This window comes from Ascaphus truei, chromosome 2 (assembly GCF_040206685.1).
Source record: "Ascaphus truei isolate aAscTru1 chromosome 2, aAscTru1.hap1, whole genome shotgun sequence".
NCBI lineage: Eukaryota > Metazoa > Chordata > Amphibia > Anura > Ascaphidae > Ascaphus > Ascaphus truei.
The window spans coordinates 13,536,004-13,556,679 of NC_134484.1; the positions used below are offsets into that span (position 1 = coordinate 13,536,004).

Sequence of the window (20,676 nt, forward strand, 5' to 3'; positions counted from 1 at the left end):
CTTTCTCTGCATCCAGATTGAGAACACAGGCTGGTCTGTGGTCGTCTGGGGCAGAGGAAGTTCCATTGGCCTCCCCATAATATTGAATGGCCGTCAATAGTTTCCGCATATTGGTAACTGAATGTCTCCCCTTCACAAAGCCAGTTTGTCTGGGTGTATCACCTCAGGGAGAAGATGTTTAAGTATGTCTGCTAGAATTTTGGTGAATAGTTTGTAGACAACAAAAACAGACAAAGATGCCCAAAGCTACTTCCAATGTGACAAAAATACACCGTGCAATACCTATATATTCTCTTGAAAAAAGGGTCATTTAGTTAACCCTTTGTCCAAAGCATCTTAAGCCTGCTGCCACTTTCAAGGCATGACCGTAGCAGGTCCTAACAGTCCCTGAGTTAAAATTCTTATTAACCTGTTTAATTACAAGAAGAATGATCACATTGGATCTGTCGTAACCTGGCAAAATGAAACTGACCTGCCAATTTGGAAAGTGGGGAGGGGCAAGCTTAAACCTTGGGGGGGGGGGGCACTGCCCTCCCAAAAGCAGCTGAGAATTGTGGTAATGTTAGGGGTTTCGCAGAGCTTGGTGGGTATCTGTGTGTGAATATTTTGTAGTCAAGTTTGAGGAGGGAAATTGGTCGGTAGGAAGCTGGCTCTTCTGGGTCTTTATCTTTTTAGGGGATTATTTATATTACCGCTGTACCAAAACCCAGGGGGCTTTCTCCTAGTGACATTATAAGATTATATACCTCTACCAGGTGTGATGTTATTTCTACAATCATATGTTTAAAATATTCGGCTGAGTAACCATCTGGTCCCAGAGCTTTAAGTGTTTTAAGCTGTTTAATGGCTCTAGAAACTTCTTCTGTCGTGATGGGCTGTTTAGAATATTTTTGTGGGCTCTTTGACAACTGAGGGATCCTCAAATCTCTTCAGAATCTATCCTGCTGATCTAGGTTAATATCTGTATGATTATATAAGTCTGCGTAGAATTTATGCAAATATCTGCTATTTTTTTTGGTACAAGTGTGCCTAGTCCCAGTCTGGTCTCTAAGGGTCGCTATATGACACGTGGAGCGATTATTTGCTATTAAGTTAGCTAGCATTTTTCCAGCTTTATTTCCATAACGCATGAATCTATAGTTTTGATTCAGCAGTTCTCTTTCATGTAGTAATACCTCCAGCTCCCTTTTTTCCACCAAATACTCCTCTTGGTTTTGAGGAGTTGGTGATTCTTTGAATTTGGAGTACGTTTCAGTAAATCTTTGGTTACAATAAAGATATTTTCGTTGTATTTTTTTTCTCTGGGAAGAGACGTACAATGTTATGTCCCCTCTTTGGACTACTATGTTAAAATCTCCCCCTTGTATGATTTGGTGATCTGTGGCTAGGGGTGCTAGGTTACCCAAGAGGGAAGTGAAAAAGTTTCTGTCATGAACTGTTGGCGCATATATGTTTGTCAGAAAAGTCTTAATCCCCCTTAATTTTCCCGAAATAATTAAAATTACCCTCAGGGTCACACAGCTGATTTTCAAGTTGTAATGGGATACCCTTCCCAATGAGGTTGGCAGCTCCTCTGTTTTTACTGTTGTAGTGTGAGGAAAAATACGATTGGACCCAGCCCTGTTTCAGTTTGTCATGTTCCGTCTGTCAGGTGTGTTTCCTGTAAAAAGGCTATGTCTGCACCTAACCTCTTTAGGTGATTAAGTATCAGTCTTCATTTCATTGGGGAGTTAATACCACCCACGTTCCAGGAAGATATCTTTGTCATCTTATCTGGTACAGAAGAATACCTCGCGATAGGAACCTTTCTGTGATTGATTGAGATATAGAGATGTGGATCTGCAGCACCTGCGAGTTAAGGAGAGAGAGCGGAAGAGAGCAGAGAAAAGGAGGATAATGGGAAAACAGAGGGGAAGAGGCAACCAAAACAACAAAGAGAAAATTTTAGATAACAAACCATATCGTATACTCAGCATGTTAACTTAGACTGTGGCTGCTACCTGGAGACCTGGGAGTCTCCCCGCCTATCCAAGCCATCTTAACTCTAGTCAGAACAAATCTATTCAACAGGTCTACACCGCTAATATACTTTCGACAGTATATAACTACATAACAGTGTTAAATTCAAGAACATTAGGCAGTGTGACCACTGCCCACCAGCAAAAGGGCAGTATATAGAGACCAGGGGTATCAAGTCCTTCAAGAATTCGGTTCTACTGTATAGCCGTGTTTTTCGTTTCTCGAATCAAATGCTTCGCCTCCTCTGGTGAATCAAAGGATTGAACCCCAACATCTCGGAAAACTTTGAGGTATATTAGGGCAAAATTGATTCCCCATTTGAAAAAAGCGGAACAAATAGGGGTGAACTCCCTTCTTCTTTTACTAAGGTCTACTGAGAAGTCCTGAAAGAGGAAAATTGTGTTTCCCTTAAACATAAGTTCACAAGTTTTTCTATTGGCTCTCAGCATGGCCACCTTATCCTGAAAGTCCAGCATCTTAATCAGTTCCGGACTGGATCTTGTGGTATTGGAGCGGTTATCTCTTTCTGGGTCCAACCTGTGAGTTCTCTCAATTTTGAGTGGGATGTGTTGGTCGTCCATCTTTAAAAGTTTGGGAAGATCCTCTGAGGGGAATGCCAGGAGATCTGTTGTTTTGATCTCCTCAGAGATGCCTACAATTCTTATGTTGTTTCTCCTCAACCTGTTCTCCAAGTCATGTATCTTGATTGTCAATTTGGAGTTTTGTCTCTTTAGCTCGTCTATGAGCAGCATATGAGATGTAGTTTGGTCCTCTATGTCAGAGACTCTTATTTCAACATTAATGATTCTAGATGTGTGGTCATTGATTTACTTAGTTATTCTGGCAATCTCTCCTTTACACTCTGTAAACCTCTGGTTGTTAGTTCTGGTCATCTCAGACCTCTGCCGAACAGCCTGTTTGTATTAGTGACCGTCTGTTCCCTGAACTCCACAAACTGCTGGGCTGCATTAGTGGCCATCTCTTCCCTGAGCTTTCCCTGAGCTCATATTAGAATCAGTTGTCTGTGTGATGGATTCATACAATATGTCTTTGCGGGCTTTGATTTGTTCAGCTGGTCTTTTTCCAGTTCATAGGTACAGATGGCGTCACTGGATTTTTTAATCTTTTGCACTCTTTAAGCCTTTTGCGACATGTTTGTGCCCAGCGGGGAAAGAAATCTTTCCATATGACAGTGCAGAGTAATTTAGCAGCCTTTTAGGGATTAAAACTCCAAACGATGTGAACAGTGACTTGTTTAGCTGTTACATTCTGAGTAGATGAGAATTTACATTTGCGCTTTGCTAGCCACCGATATGTTTCTTTTAGCTTTTTAAGCCAATTCGTGCTGGAATAGCTGCAGATTCTGCAAAGGCCCAGATGGAGCTCTAGCTCAAGCGGCCATCTTGGATAACCCTAACCAGGAAGTCAACCGCTATAGTATTTAAGGGGTTAAAGTATTTAAGGGGTTAATACCGCTCCCGCTACCCACCCAGGGGGCCACCCTTCCCGGGGCCACTACCCCCATCCCTCACACTCCTACCCATTGATTGGCACAGTGTTAAAACATGCCCATAATATGAGCATGGGTTGCTACTATGGTAATAAATGGGCAATCTAAAAAAAAAAAACAGGCACAAAATAAGGCACAAATACATTTTAAATAAAAAATGACAATTAACCAATTGATTGGCGCAGTGGTACACCATGCCCATAATATGAGCATGGTTTGCCACTATGGCAATGAATGGGCAAGCTACAAATAAAATACATTACATTGCAATACAATTTTTTTTTGGCAATAAACCAAAAATACAATATATAACAATTAAATAAGAACAAGCATTTGCCTAAAAATGCATTGCTTGTTATTGAATGTATCTAAAACCATAAAGGGGTATAGATAAACACATTGGCAGTCAATGGGCAACCTAAAAAAAATACACAATTACGTGTAAATAAAATACAATCAATGCCTTTCTTACCTTTGATGTCATAACCCCTGTCCTATGCTTGCACTAACTCTTAACCCTCGATGCAATGCTCCTCAAACAGCCGATGCAAAAAAGTCCGTTATCACATGTTGATTGAAAATAAATTCTTTCTTTCCTTCCTTCTGTCCTTCTAATCCAATGGGGTGGATGTTGTCCCGCCAGCTTCTTGGCATCAAATAAGACGGGACAGGCTTTATATACTGCTGCGGCCAAGTTTATTCGAGCATTTGCCCATTCTTGGCCGCAGCAGTAGCCTGGCGCGCGCCCGAGTGTGACGGGCGCGCGCCGAAGCAGCGGAAGAGCGCCCTCCGATCGGGGCGCTCTCCCTACCGCTACCGGGTCCGCCGGGTCCCCCGGAACCCCCTGCCGCCGTCCAGCAGATCGCAGGACACCAGGACTCCCTCGGGGAGCCCTGGACGCGCGTGCAGGGGGCGCAGGCTCCCGAAGACGCGTGACCGCGCGTCTATGACGCGCGGCACGCCGAGGGGCGGCCACTAGCAAGCCGGGAAATCTCCCGGCTTGCGGTACCGGCCACACTTTAATAAAGTGTGTCGGTAGTGTAAGGCCTGTGACATAATATTTGAGCGCCAAATGGTACACCCCCAATCAGATTGGCTGGTGTACCATGTGACAGGGTCTTTTTTTAAAGAATGTGACGTCATCAAAAGAGAGGGAAGCCAATCGGGAAGGATATGCTTCCCTCACTACAAGATAACCTCACACAAAAAATGGCTGTCATCACATGTTAGTCCAACCAATCAGTTTGGGAGATATACCATGTGAGGCATCACATGGTAAACCCCCAATCTGATTGGTGGTAGTACCATATGACACCTTCCCTTTTTTTTTTAAAGGATGTGACATCCCTCCCTTTAAGATGACGTCCCATCCTTTGGAAAAAAAAATGGAAGCTGTCACTGTGGTTGTGGTATAATCAGATTGGGGAGTACCATGTGATGTCTCACATCATATAGCTCCTAATCCGATTGGTAGGAATACTATGTGATTGCAGCCATTATTTTTGTGACATAATTTTAAAGGGAAGGAAGCATATCCTTCCTGATTGACTGGATTTCCTCCCTTTTGATAACACATCATTTAAAAAAAAAAAAGACCCTGTCAGATGGTACACCGGACAATCGTTTTGGGGGTGTACCATTTGACACTGAAATGTGACGTCACAGGCCTTACATAATGCCTGTCCCATCTCATTTATATTTCTGGGTACTCGATTGAACAGAACAAGTTTCAAAATAAATTGTGATTTATTTCCTTAATAGGTAAACACACGACATCTGCAGAATACACTTAAAACAACAATTACTGGGATAAGGGAACAAAATAAATTGTCTTTTGCATGCAAGCGCAAGAAATGCAGTCTTGGTTTAAAGTTCTCGTGGCCAGATCGCAATTTGCCGACCTAATAACACAGCCACCTCAAAGAATTTTGTAGAGATTCGTTAGAATTCGTTCAAGAGTCACCAAGGCTAACGAATTCTGAAGTTTGAGGCACATCCGTAGTTACGTTGTTATTAACCCCTTCTCTCTGGGACCGGTTGCCGCTGTGCTGCAACAAAGTCTTGCGTATTCACATCATGGATCAAGAATCACGAACATCCCGGGGATAGCTTGGTAGGCACAGATATAGACAATTCCTGCCTACCTTTAACATGAGCGTCCAATCCCCATGCTGAGAAGATTTAACCCACCAATAGCCACGTTGCCTGCAGTTTGAAAAACTGGGCAAAAAGGCTCCCCAGTTTGCAAAGCGCATGTGTCGGCTTGACACCCGGGCAACTTAGCATATCTTGTGTACACCCTCTTTCTGGCGCCTCATAGTCTGAGGTTTGGTGCGAAGGTGTCAATGGCCCGGGATCTACGACTTCTTAGGAATCCGGCCATGTATACATTAGGGTGCTCTGCAGTCTTTCATCCCTGACACTTCTTTAGGCTGAGGGGTGCCTGGTCAGCGGAATCCCTTTGAAGTGTCAGGAATAAAATACCCGCAGCTCATCCACCCCCGACCTATTTACAGGTCAAAGGAATTTTTCCCGGGCTTATAGGAACAAGTCCTGCCCATACAGTTTAAACACACAGTTTACACACTTTATTAAAACATTATGTTCTGGGTGTATTTTTACTGTAATTGTTCCATGTAAAGTCACGTTGTGTTTTATTACATACAGTATGCCCTCCAAAAACGAGGGTGCTGGGTGCTTCCGTTCTCGAGTTAGCCTTTCTAATTGAAATGCCGGCTTCGGGGACTCAAGTTCACCGAATTCTCACGTCAATTGACACAGCTCCCATGTCAATTGACTGGCCGCCTTTCAAGTCAGAAAGCTAACCGAGGAACGGATACATTCTATCGGTAAAGCTAACCGCAAACCACTTATCCAATTGACTTGTGGTTACAGGTCAAACACATAGAAAATGGATACCCATGCTTTACATAGACGGCTTAACCACTTATAAGCCACGCTTATTCAATCAGTGCTTACTGTGGTGCTCACTACTCCCATCTTGTGACTCCACAGAATATACCAGGCAATACATTTTCTTTTACTACAGCAGGCAGGGAATGGCCTGCAAATGGGTGGACAGGGCAAACACAGTAATGCATGGCAAATAAGTTTCACCCCTTCATTCCCAATGTGAGGGGAGGATGACCAGCTGGGTATAACACCTTTATTCAGGCCTGATCACCTCCATCCTCGTCACAGTAATGTGTTTTATTTTGTGCCTGTTTTTTTTTTAGCTTGCCAATTCATTGTCAGTGTGGCAATCCATGCCCATATTGGGGGCATAGTATACCACTGTGCCAATCAATTGGTAGCAGGGGTGGAGGGTGGGGTAGCGGGGGAGGGAGGTTAAATCCTTAATTACTATAGCGGCTACTAACATTAATTTCAGCATCGGGTACCCTTTGCTTCCAGAGTTACAGGCCTCGGTATGGGGTGCCGGAATCTTCTGTGTGTTTAAATGTCCTGCGTCACGTGACCGGAAGATTTAAACATGGCGGGGATACCGGCACCCCATACCAGGGCCTGTAACTCGGGAAGCGAGGGTTCCCTGAGGCTTAAATGAATGCAGTTCAGCTCCGGAGAACCCCTGCTACAATAATACGTTATTTAAATAAACGAACAAACAGTTTCATTGTGATAACACTTAGAAAAAGGAAAAAGGACAAGCAGTGCGATGTTGCATTTTTTTACCTTACGTTAAAAAAATGGTGATTTTTCTTAGTGACTACCATTTTGACACATTTTTATAGTGCGGTAAGCCAATGCACTGAATTTATCAAAGTTTTCTGAATAGACCCCTTTATCTCACTGGGCAAAATTAGATTGTAAGCTCTACAGACAGGTACACATTCCACCTGCATACACATTCAGCACTAAATGATGAAACAATTTTATATTATTATTATTACTATCATTATTATTATTACTATCATTATTATTATTATTATTATTATTATTATTATTATTATTATTATTGATAAACCTCCCGTGAGAGGAAAACTTGATGGGGATTTTATAATCATTAGCAGGAAGCATCCATATAGATTATAATAACCAAGACATGGCTTTTAATGCAAATTCTGCAGTATCTCCTTTTTATCATACATTTCACTTCCTTTTAATAATTTCTGGTACTTTACCTTTCTTTGTGTAACCCTTATGCCCCCCCCCTAGACTCATCTGCCATATCTAGGGTGTCTGAGGGCGGATCACATGTACTTAGTGGTGTGTACCTGTGTGGAACAGGAGGGCCTGAGTCTCCCGCGGTGGTATGGGGGATCACAGGACCAGGCTTCTGGGGTAGTAGCCTCCATGCTTTCAGTGGTGGTGCAGCGCCTCCATCCTCTATACCTTCCAAGGGTATGGGGTAGGACCCATATAGAAGAGTGAACCCTGGTCCCAGGGTGGATGCTCCAGAATCACACAACAGTCTTTGATAAAAGGTAATGTCTCTCTTTATTGGTCCGAGCCGTGCCCGGCGGTAGTAGCGACAAGCAGCCACAGCAACAACAGCAATGTCCCTCTTATCACCCGACCCTCCACTCTGTACAGGTCTTTCCTCCTCTCCTTCCCTCCAAGTGTACACTCCGACAGGATGGACTGGGCTGGGGCCTCAATACCCCATGGCGCACCTCAGAGGGTATCCTCTGGGTGGCGGATGGATTCTCCCCATCACCCCAGCATCGGGGTGAGGGGCATTGGTCCACCCGAACTCGGCTAGCTCTCCAAATGTATCATAGGCCAAAGTTCTTTCTCTTGCTGCTCCTAGGACGGAGCTAGGTATGCTCTCCTCACTCCCAGGACAGACTCCAGCATCGACTAGCATAGAACTCGCACTAGAACTCTCTGTCACTTACAGGAATGGGCTGCTAAATAGGCTTAGCCCCACCCATCATGACTTCAGCAGTACCTCCCCTCTGTCTCATGCCTGCAGCAGAGTCAGGGGCCTGCATTTATCACTCAGGGCAGGGCTTGAAAGGGGGAAAAGCCATGATCACTACTGGTGCCTGCCCTTAACAGGACTTACCACAGTAGGAAGGAGATAGGTATAGCCTGTACTGTTTACAGGGGGCTTCACTTGCTTACAGCTCTATTTTCTGTTCTGTTTCCTGATTCCCTGTATGCACAGTATGTCACTAAAACCTGTGCCCTTTTCACTGTTATATTATATTGAACTCAACAATCACTCAGATCCCGAAAGGAATTGCATATAGCTGAAGAAGTGGCTCAGTTATTAAAGACATTGACTGAGTACGATGACACAGAGTTTGAAGCAGGGGAACATGGTTGAAATCCAAGTGTGAGCTCCATGTAACCTTGCGAAAGTCACTCTATCTTCCTATACACGAGCAACCATAAAAAAACAGATTGTAAGCTCTACAGGGCAGGAACTTGTAACTGCAAATTGTTTTATATGTACTGCATTGCGTACACGGTCAGTGTTATATAAGAAAAAACAATTATTATTGTAACATATCCTTTTTTTTTTGTTTCTACTGTTCGATTACAGAAATTACCAATGTGGCACCTAGTACAACATATGGTACCGGTACCAGCATGGTACCTGCTACAACAATAGAGGCCATTCTCACTATAACCGGCACCATTAACACAACATCTGGGACCACTACCACTGCGGTACCTACTACCACAACTGAGACTATTACCACTGTGGCACATACTACAACAAGTGAGACCCCTATAACTGTGGCACCTACTACAACAACTGAGACCATAACCACTGTGGCTCAGACTACAACAACTGAGACCCCTATAACTGTGGCACCTACTACAACAACTGAGACCACTACCATTGTGGCACAGACTACAACTGAGACCACTAACACAGTGGCACCTACTACTACAACTGAGACCACTACCACTGTGGCACCTACTACAACCACTGAGACCACAACCACTGTGGCACAGACAACAACAACTGAGACCCCTATAACTGTGACACCTACTACAACAACTGAGACCACTACCATTGTGGCACAGACTACAACTGAGACCACTACCACTGTGGCACCTACTACAAAAACTGAGACTACTACCACTGTGACACCTACTACAACACCTGAGACCCTTATAACTGTGGCACCTACTACAGCAACTGAGACCACTACCACTGTGGCACAGACTACAACTGAGACTACTACCATTGTGACACCTTCTACAACAACTGAGATCATTACCACTGTGGCACCTACTACAACATTAGGGATAATTAGCACTGCAGCATCTACTACAACAACTGGAACCACTACCACTGTGATACCTACCACAACAATTGAGACCACTACCACTGTGGCACCTACTACAACAACTGAGACCACTACCACTGTGGCACAGACTACAACTGAGACTGCTACCATTGTGACACCTTCTACAACAACTGAGATCATTACCACTATGGCACCTACTACAACATTAGGGATCATTAGCACTGCAGCATCTACTACAATAACTGGAACCACTACCACTGTGGTACCTACTACAACAATTGAGACCACTACCACTGTGGCACCTGCTACAACAACTGAGACTACTACCATTGTGACACCTTCTACAACAACTGAGATCATTACCACTGTGGCACCTACTACAACATTAGGGATCATTAGCACTGCAGCATCTACTACAACAACTGGAACCACTACCACTGTGATACCTACTACAATAGCTGGGACCATTGCCACAATGACACATACTACAACAATTGAGCCTATTACCACCATGGCACCTACTACAACAATTAAAACTGGCACCACTAGTGCAACTACTATGACCGCTGGGCCAATTACAACTATGGCACCTACTGCAACAGCTGGGACCATTACCACTGTGGCACCTACTACAACAGCTGGGACCATTACCACTACAGGGTCTACTAGAACAACTAAGCCCATTACCACTTTCTCACCTACTGCAACAACTGAGACTGGTACAACTATGGCAACTACTATGACAGCTGGGATCATTACCATTATGGCTCCTACTGCAGCAGCTTGGATTATTAACACTACAGCACCTATTACAATGGCTGGAACCAGTACCACAACAGAACCTACTACAACAAATGAGAACATTACCACTGTTGCATCTACTACAACAATTGAGACGGGTACTACTAGGGCAACTACTACAACAGCTGGGACCATTTCAACTGTGGCACCTACTACAACAGCTGGGACTATTACCACCACAGCACCTACTGCAACAATTGAGACCAGTACCACTACAGCACCTACTACAACAACTGCGACCATTACTACTGTGGCAAATACTACAACAACTGAGACCATTACCACTGTGGCGCCTACTACAACAACTGAGACCGTTACCACTATGGCCCCTTCTACAACAGCTTGGATTACTAACACTAACACACCTACTACAACGGCTGTAACCATTACCACTGTCGCATTAACTACAACAGCTGAAACCATTTCCACTGCGGCACCTAGTACAACAACTGAGGCCAGTACCACACTGATAACTGATACAACAACTATGGCAAATAGCAGTCTGACAGCTGTGTCCAGTGGCTCGATTTCCTCTACAGTTCCAGTGAGAAACATAACAGTTGGTGAGTCATACTGTATGTCAACATTGTACATATATATATATATATTTTGATTTCTAAAGCACCAACCATGAAGAGCTTTGCAGAAGAAAACTGTATTTGTAATTAAACATAATCATAGAAATAAAGATATTATTGGTGGGCCAAGTAAAATGTGCCAATGAAACCTCAGTAAGGCTATCAGATGTTACATAGTAGATGAGGTGAAAAAAAACCACGCGTCCATCAAGTTCAACCTACAGTATGCTAAATTTTTACGAAAGGTACTTTATGACTATATCCGTACTTACAGTATATTGATCCAGAGGAAGGCAAACAAAAAATGAGTGAAATATCATCCAATAATCATAAATTCCTTCCTGACTCCAACATTTGGCAATCAGATTACTCCCTGGATCAACATTCTTCCCATGTTTACTTACTGTATTTGGTATATCTCTGGATACCTTTTCTTTCTGAAAAGATGTCCAACCTTTTTCTTTTAACCAATCTACAGAATTGTATCTGCCATCACAGACTCCATGGGTAATGAATTCCACATTTTAACTGCTCTTATTGTAAAGAACCCTTTCCTTTATTGCTGGTGAAATCTCATTTCCTCCAATCTTAAGGTGTGACCACGTGTCGTTTATACTGCCCTTGGGATGAACAGTTCTTTTGAAAGCTCCTTGTACTGCCCCCGAATATATTTGTATATAGTTATCATTTCCCCTCTTAGACGCATCTTTTCTTATGTAAATAAATCTAATTTAGTTAGCCTCTACTCATAATCCAGATTGTCCATCCCCTTTATTAATTGTGTGTCTCTTCTCTGCACTCTCTCTAGTTCCATTATGTATTGTATACGGAGTGGTGTCCAAAATTGAACTCCATATTCAAGGTGTGGTCTTACTAATGCTCTATAAAGGGGCATCATTATGTTAACTTCCCTTCCATCATTGCCTGTTTAATGCAGGATAAGATCTTGTTTGCCTTTGCAGCTACTGCATGACTTTGGGCACTATTGCTACGCTTGCTGTCTACAAGCACTCCTAAATCCTTATCCATCAAGGATTCCCCCAATTTATCCCCATTTAATGTGTGTCGCCTGTTTATTCTTGTTTCCCAAAGGCATAACCTTACATTTATCTGTAATAAACCTCATGTGCTATTTACCTGCCCATGTTTCCAGTCCCTCCATGTCCTTCTGGAGAGAAATATCATCCTGCTCTGATTCTACTACCTTACACAATTTAGTATCATCAGCAAAGATGGAGACTTTGTTCTCGATGCCAACCTCAAGGTCATTAATAAACAAGTTAAAAAGCAGGGGTCCCAGTACCGATCCCTTAGGTACTCCACTCACAACTTTAGTCCAAACTGAAAAAGTTCCATTTATGACAATCCTCTGTTGTCTGTCCTTTAACCAGTTTTCAATTCAGGTGCAAATGTTTTTACTGAGTTTAATTTTCTTTATTTTGTATGCTAACCTCTTGTGTGGAACCATATAAAAAACCTTTGCTAAATCTAAATTGACCACCACAACTGCATTGCCCTGGCCTAAATTCCTACTTACTTCCTCAAATAAACTAACAAGGTTAGTTTGGCAAGATCTATCCTTCATAAATCCATGCTGACTATAGCTAATAATTTTGTTTTCCATTAGGTATTCCTGAATATTATTCCATATTAAACCTTCAAGTAGCTTCCCCCTATTGATGTCAGGTTTACAGGTCTGTAATTCCCCAGTTGTTATCAAGCTCCCTTTTTATATATACTGTAGGCACAACATCTGCTTTACGCCAATCTTGTGGAACTGAGCCAGTGAAAATGGAGTCCTTGAATATTAAATATAATGGTTTGGCTATTACTGAACTTAACTCCTTGAGAACTCTTAGCTGTATGCCATCGGGACCAGGTGTCTTATTTACTTAAATTTTATCAAGAAACCTTTGAACTTCTTCCTCAGTTAACCAATTTTTCGTTAATATAGAGGATGTGACTTCCTCCTGCGGCACTACTATTGAAATTGTTTCTTCCCTGGTAAACACAGAGGCAAAGAATTTGTTTAATACCTCAGCTTTTTCCTTATATTCAATAATCTGCCTACCCATCTCACACTGAAAGGTTCCTATATTTGCTCTTCTAATTTTTTGTTATTAAGGTACTTAAAGAACTTTTTAGGGTTGATCTTACTTTCGATTGCAATCCTTTTTTCATTATGCATTTTTTTAAATTTGATTGGCCTTTTGCAATTTTTGTTACATTCCTAATAATTCTGATATGATGCCTCTGTCCCTTCTGACTTAAACAATCTAAATGCCTGCCACTTCTTTTCCATTTCCTCCCTTACCTGTTTATTTAGCCACATTGGTTTTGACTTATTTCTTTTATATTTATTACCCAAGGGTATACACTGATAAATGGGTTTTTCTAACAATGTTTTAAAGACTGCCAATTTATCTTCTACATTTTTCCCTGCAAAAGCATCATCCCAATGTATTACTTGTAGATTAGTGCTTAGTTTATTAAAATCTGCCTTTCTAAAGTTTAAGGTCTTTGTTGAACCCAAGAAATCTGTTTTTTGATCATTTATTTCAAATGAGACCATGTTATGTTACCCAAATGTTCCAGGACTTGAATATTTTTTATTACTTCTACATTGTTTGATATGGCCAAATCCAGTACTGCCCCTCTCCTGGTTGGTTCCTCAATAATTTGAGTCATGTAATTGTCTTTAAGCACACCCAAAAACCTGTTTCCTTTTGTTGTAATGCTAATCTCATTGCCCCAGTCTATGTCTGGATAATTAAAATCCCCCATTATGCAAACATGACCCAGTTTCGATGCCTTCTCCATTTGCAAAAGTATTTTAGCTTCCTCAATCTCACAGATATTTGGTGGTTTATAGCATATTCCTACAAACATTTTCTTTATACTTTTACCTCCAGTGCTAATTTTTAGCCACAAGGACTCTACATTTTCATCATTCCATTCATAAACATCTTCCCTTATAATAGGTTTTAGATCCGTTTAACATATAAACATACTCCACCTCCCCTTCTATTTGTTTGATCCTTCCGAAAAAAGGAATAACCCTCTAAATTAACTGCCCAGTCATGAGTTTCATCCCACCATGTTTCAGTAATGCCTATGATATCATACTGCTCCCTTGTAGCTATTAATTCAAGCCCCCCCTCCCATTTTATCCATCAGGCTTCTTGCATTAGCAAGTATGTTGGTCTTTCTCCCTCCTAAAAAGGTAAACGAGAATTTTAATCCTAATAGAGGTATATTAGTATTTTATCGGGTAGTGTTAGGACCTGTGAACTGGGTCTGCCTTGTCGTGGCTCACACGCTTACATGCTGATTTTTTTTTTCAGTCTGTACTAATATCTTATCTTCTCCTGCCTTTCTATGCCAATTGGGTTTAGTCTTCAGACGCTTCCTAGTATTATCTGTATTTATTGTGGGTATCTCGCTGCTTGTCAAACTCAAACTTACCTCCATGACCCCTTGCTATTTTCCCATCCCCATGTGTTCTCTTTCATTCGTTATTTGTTTCTTGTCCCTCCCCCCTCCATCCAAAATTTAAATCTCCTCCAACCTTTTTAACATTCTCTCCCCTAGCACAGAAGACCCATTGAGGTGCAACCCGTCCCTACCATAAAGATTGCACATCTCAGAAAAGGAGTCCCAGTGCTCTAAAAAACCCAAATCCTCCTTCCTACACCACTGTCTTAGCATGTCCTAAATGTTAGATGTCCTACATTCATTTTGACAGTTCCGGTTTTCGAATGCCTTTCCAGGTGTCCTAAAGCTCTGGACTGGAAGAATGGCCTCACCAGGGGGCCTGCAGAATCACAGCCATTGTTGAGAGTAAGAGAAGTGGGCAGTACTACGAATCACAGATGAGCGCTCAGCACATTCACACCTTGTGATACTTCGTAGTGAGGGATGTGCAAAGCATTATGGGCCATACATGTGATGCACTCAGAAGAGCTTGACAGTACTGTCCACTGCAGGATTGCATTCCTGCACCTTTCCTCCAACGGTTGTGTCACCACAAGCCCGCTAAAAGAAAATGTCCCAGTTTAGTCTGCAAAGCCTCTGGAAACCTTATAATCGCACCAGTCTCTTTTGTACGGTAATACATTGCCATATACAACATAGAATCCCGCTGGTTTCCCTGATCACTTTGATACATTATAGACTTTTAAGTGATTAGACATACTCGCGGACCTTTTTCTCCTGTGGTAGGTCACAGCATAAAAAGCATTAGGTCTTAGGCTACCCTTGTATTTACCCTGTACTTCATGAGCACTTGTACACCAGGGAACCTTATAAATTATGGGGAACAGTAGAGGTATAGTTGTGGTGAGTGCAGGAAAAACGTGAGGATGTATATGAAAAACACTCAATTAGTGAAAGAATACTACAAAGAAAAAAATGAAATAAAATAAAGTAGCTAATTGGGGTAATGGTGAGGGTGAAAGTAAACAGGAACATATGATAACAACAATACTCATACGGACAAGTGAGAGCTCTTCACATCAAGGTATCTTTGAGTTTGTATTGTCACCCCACATTGTTGATCCATGGATTCCTAGCTGTCTGAATTAGTGGACAGTCTATGTCCTCACAGTGATCCAGGAAAGGATGACAATCGTAGACAGAAATAAAACGTATGGACTTTATTAGAAACAAATGTAAATATGCATTAACTTACATGTATAGAAAAGCACTTCCAGCAGTGGTAGCCGCGTTGAGACCCGATGTGGTATCCTCCGGCTTCCGCGTCCGCTCAGCAGGACCTCCATCAGAGCACTCGCAAGGGCTACGGTGACCTTCAATATACACATAAGCTTCACCACCGACAGGGAACTACTGTAGTGCCGACGAGTATTCTAAAACCAATCTGGGGCAATTACCAACAAGACCCAGGTACATACTGGGTACATGCTGGAAACATGCTGGGTACATGCTGCAACATTTCTGCAGACAGACTAAAGGCCCATCGGATTAACAGCGGGGGTCCCTTGCAGTCCCATTCGAACTGAATGGGACTGCCAGGGAACCCTGCTGTGTTAATCCGATGGGCCATTAGTCTCTACAGAAATGTCATTGAAATGTTTGCAGCATGTACCCAGGATGTACCTGGATCTTGTTGGTTATAGCCCCAGATATTCCAAGGCAAGTTTAAGGCAAGTGTTAGAATACTTGTCGGCGCACCTGTACGCATTTCGCAAAGTATCTCTTGCTTCATCAGGTTTCTGTTGGTGGTGTGTGGTGAGCCTCTATTTATACCCTGTATAATGGTTTGTAAGGTGTATAGCTGATCATAATTAAATGGGTTATAATCAAATTGTGTGTCTTTTGAATAAACATGTGCTAAGGTTCGCAGACCCAATGCACATGGATGTTCACATAATAATATATCCAATGCATAGGAAGAGGATATGAAGGAAGAGGATAGCGATTTTTGATAGTAATTTTGATGAGTCCTCGATAATCAATACAAGGTCGCAGGGTCCCATCTTTTTTCTTTATGAAGAAAAACCCGGCCCCAGCGGGAGATGTGGATTTGCGGATGAACCCCCTCAGAAAATTCTCAGTGATATATTCATTCATGGCTTTAGTTTCATGCATAGACAAAGGATACGAGGCTCCTCTAGGCGGTGAAGTACCTGAAAGTAATTCAATAAAGCAATCGTAGGGGTGATGAGGAGGAAGTATTTCAGACTTGACTTTCTCGAAGACATCCTTGAAGTCGATGTATTCCTCCGGCAATTGTACCCTTACCTTGTCTTCTGATACGGTAGTTGCACAAACGTTACTGGAGCCCTCAAGACAATTTTGGACGCAGTGAGAACTCCACTGAATAAGTTCCTTCTTCAACCAATCAATCCGTGGATTATGAGCTTGTAGCCAGGGTAGGCCCAAGATTATTGCAATAGAAGGAATGTGAATGGCATTCAAATAAATATCTTCCACATGGTTTTTTACAGACCTTAGCTGAATAATCTGGGTACCCAACAAGATGAACGCAGGTTGAAGTGGTCTGCCATCAAAATCCTCCAAGGCGATAGGGTTCTTCTTGCACACTAAAGGGATCTTGTGGTGTTCTGCAAACTTCTGGTCAATAAAGTTGCCACCGGCACCCGAATCAAGAAAGGCCAATGGGGATGCAGAAAATCCCTTACCGGACAAGGGGATAGGCACAAGGATCTTTGTGGGATTGGAAGTAGCTATAGGGGATAGAGAGATCGTTCCCAATGAGACTCCCCTAGGCCTCATGGGAACTTTGCGTTTCCCGCCATGTTGGGACAAGAAAAAGCGAAATGTCCATGACCCCCACAAGACAGACAAAGTCCAGCATCTATGCGGCGTTGCTTCTCAGCGCGCGAGAGCAAAGTGACTCCCAATTGCATAGTTCAGATGAGTCTGGGACAGGTAATTCAAACTGACCCACCAGGTTGGGCCTTAGGCCCATTCTTTAGTGCCTGCGCTTGCTGCGCCATGCTCGCGCGGCATTTATAATTGGCTGAGTGGAGAGTGGAACCGGCCGACAGGGGAGAAGATGAAAAAAGAAAGAATTTGCGCCGCTGAAAACTTAAGTATATGTGTGTATGTCTGTATATGTGTGTGTATGTGTGTGTATGTATGTATATATGGGTGTGTGTGTATGTACTGTACAATGTTAGTAAAAAAATTATTAAAGGATTTATTTATTTGTAAACACACACATTCATACACACACACACACACACATATATACACACACATATACATACACATACATGCACATACATGCACATGCATACAGTCATATACTCGTGCACAGTATACACACAAAACGTGTGCGGCATGTGCACACGCCTTCGCACAGGCACACGGTCCCACACACTATATAATAGCCCTTATCCTGGAAGAAGCTGTGCGATGAAGTCGTCTCTCAGTCCTTCTTTCCAGGAGACGATGGTCCACCTTGATGCAGATTGCAATGAGATCCTCCATATTGGTAGGCCGATCGTGAGTCGCAAGTTCATCTTTCACGGTTTCAGACAATCCCTGCCAGAAAGCAGCAGACAATGATTCTCTGTTCCAATCCGTCCATGCGGCAATAGTCCTAAACTCGAGTGCATAGCGAGCAACCGAGCGGTTACCCTGAGAAATAAAGAATAGAGCAGAAGCTGCATATACCTTTCGACCCTGTGTATCGAACACCCTGCGGATCTCCTTGGTAAAGGCTCCAATATTTTGGGTGAGGTCGTATCTTTTCTCCGAGATGGGAGAAGACCAGGCAAGAGCATATTCTACGAGGAGAGAGATTATGTAGGTTACCTTGGAACGAGGAGAAGAGAATCGGGAAGAATTAATCTCAAACTGAATGAAATATTGGTTTAGGAAACCCTGAAACTCGTGAGGATTTCCCCCATACAGATTGGGCACGGGAAGCTTGGGTTTGGACAGATAAGAAGGCATGAGAGGGGTACTATTGACCAATTGCGTGGGGTCCGTGCGTGGCCCTTGTAGATGGAGGGATAAGGTTCTAAAGTCCTCCCGGAGGGTTCTCAAATTTTGGTCATTAGAATCCCATTTATTTTCAAGACTTGACAGGGCTTTGGAGTGCGTGCTCAGGACTCTTCCTACCTCAGCGGGGTCAAAGTTTGTTGGGCCGAGCATACTGTAACGCGTAGCTCACCACAAATGAGGTACGACCGCGGGGCTGAGGCAGGGATTGGTATAGAACGCCGACCACAACCGCGAGGGTGTGTCTACAGTGTAGGATAATCTTGCAGGCCGGGTCAGGGTAATAGAGGACAGCGTAAACGTGGAACTTGCCGGGTCTAGGAGCGGAGAGCAGCGTATCATTGGGGTACGTAGCCGAAGTCAGGATTGGAGAGAGCAGAGTAGTCATAGAGCCAAAGCCAGGGTCAGTGCAGGAGAGAGCAGCCTCGTCGTATTCCAATGTCAGGGTCAGTGCAGGATAGAGTAGTGTCGTCGTATCCAAAGCCAAGGTCAGCGCAGGAGAATATCACAATTTCCAAGGTTCCAGGAAAGGTCAGGCAGTAAGATAAAGGCAGACAGGCACGGTGTAGCGAGGTTCAGCGTCACACACAGAAGTTATGCTCGGCGAGGTATTAGAGCACAAAGAGCCAATTTAAAGGGCCTCCCACCAATGGGAGGCATCCATGAAGTAGAACTGCTGTCACAGATAGGCTGCTGGATCGTGCAGGTCCGTCCTATTAGACAGCCGATTGAGGCCGCATTAGAGAGTGCGCATGCACTGCACACAACCCGCGCATCATGCTGGCGACCCGGTCGCACGCCGTCAATGTGCGCCACGACATCCGCGTCCATACGGGGGCAGAGACTGGAGGCGGGACCAGAGGGATAGAGGAGGAGCGCGGAGTATAGTTGGCCGTGTAGCTCTGACGTCAAGACGGGGGGTGGGAACAAGAGGCAGGGACCGCAGAACGCCGGGGAGACCGCGCACCGTGCATGCGTTGCGTGTCAATGCCAGAGGACCGGGAGCGCACCCTGGGTCCAGGAACAGAGGAAACCACAATGAATGGAGAGCCCACAGTATAAACAGTGTGTAGAGCACTGTGTAGAGCACTGTTTATACTGTGGGCTCTCCATTCATTTTTATTCACACTGATACACATACACACTCTTTCTTCACTTGCTTTCAGTTACCCTTTGACACCTCTAGCCATAAAACACATCCACACCGGGGGAAGGACAAGCACAGATAACATTCCAAGAGACACTGTTTTTAAGTTATTCTTGCTTCATTCATTGTAACATCGCCGGAAGAAGAGATCAGTGTATCTCGAAAGCTCGCACAAATAAAAGCATTTCGTTAGCCACAGAACGGTATCATCTATTTATTTTTTGATTATATATATATATATATATATATATATATATATATATATATATATAACCATGCTGTAAAATGGCTGCAGTCATCTCTCCTGCTGACAGTAAGGCCTGGTAAGTTATGGGCATGCCAGCAGTTATCAGGGAGGTTTGCCCTCACACCCTGGTGAGGTGTCATATGTCTCATAGGAAGAGACAACATGCTGTGTGTCCACGGTTAGTGACATCAGAGATGTGCCTGTTCCTAGGGGATATAAGACACAGCACTGACTAAAGTTAGAAGGGGAGTTCCTGTTGCTGTGCTGCTCTGTTCAGTAAGAGGCACATGGAGGTCTGCAACATTGTTGCAGTAGTCTGATGCAGAGCTGTGAGTCTGGCAGCACAAAGCAGACAGAGAAAAGCTGTTGGTGGCTGATGTAAGAACTATGAGACAAGGAGCAAGTCTGAGTGCAGGCTTGGGAAGAGACAGCTTATAAGACTGAAGGGGAGATAGGGAACCCACCAATTAAGGGAAGAGATATCTTTCAGAGGGAAGCAGCTGAACAATGGAGGGCTAAGTACACCCCATTGTGGAGGGCAGTTTGCCCACCGTGCAATAAAGATGCATCTGATTAAAGACCCTCTTGTGTGCATGTGTGAACTTATTGCACAGAGGGGAGCACCACGGAGGAGTTCCTCATCAGACTCA

The 20,676-nt window shown here is 43.4% G+C and overlaps 1 protein-coding gene across 1 annotated transcript in view; it reads left to right on the forward strand.

Annotated features, from left to right (window-relative positions):
• LOC142475800 (uncharacterized) overlaps positions 1 to 20,676 on the forward strand; it is a 67,530-nt gene that overhangs the window by 14,803 nt on the left and 32,051 nt on the right. Inside the window, exon 2 of the mRNA XM_075581537.1 lies at positions 9,042 to 11,123. Within this exon, the coding sequence (XP_075437652.1) occupies positions 9,042 to 11,123 (2,082 nt within the window). The remainder of the gene's footprint in view (positions 1 to 9,041; positions 11,124 to 20,676) is intronic.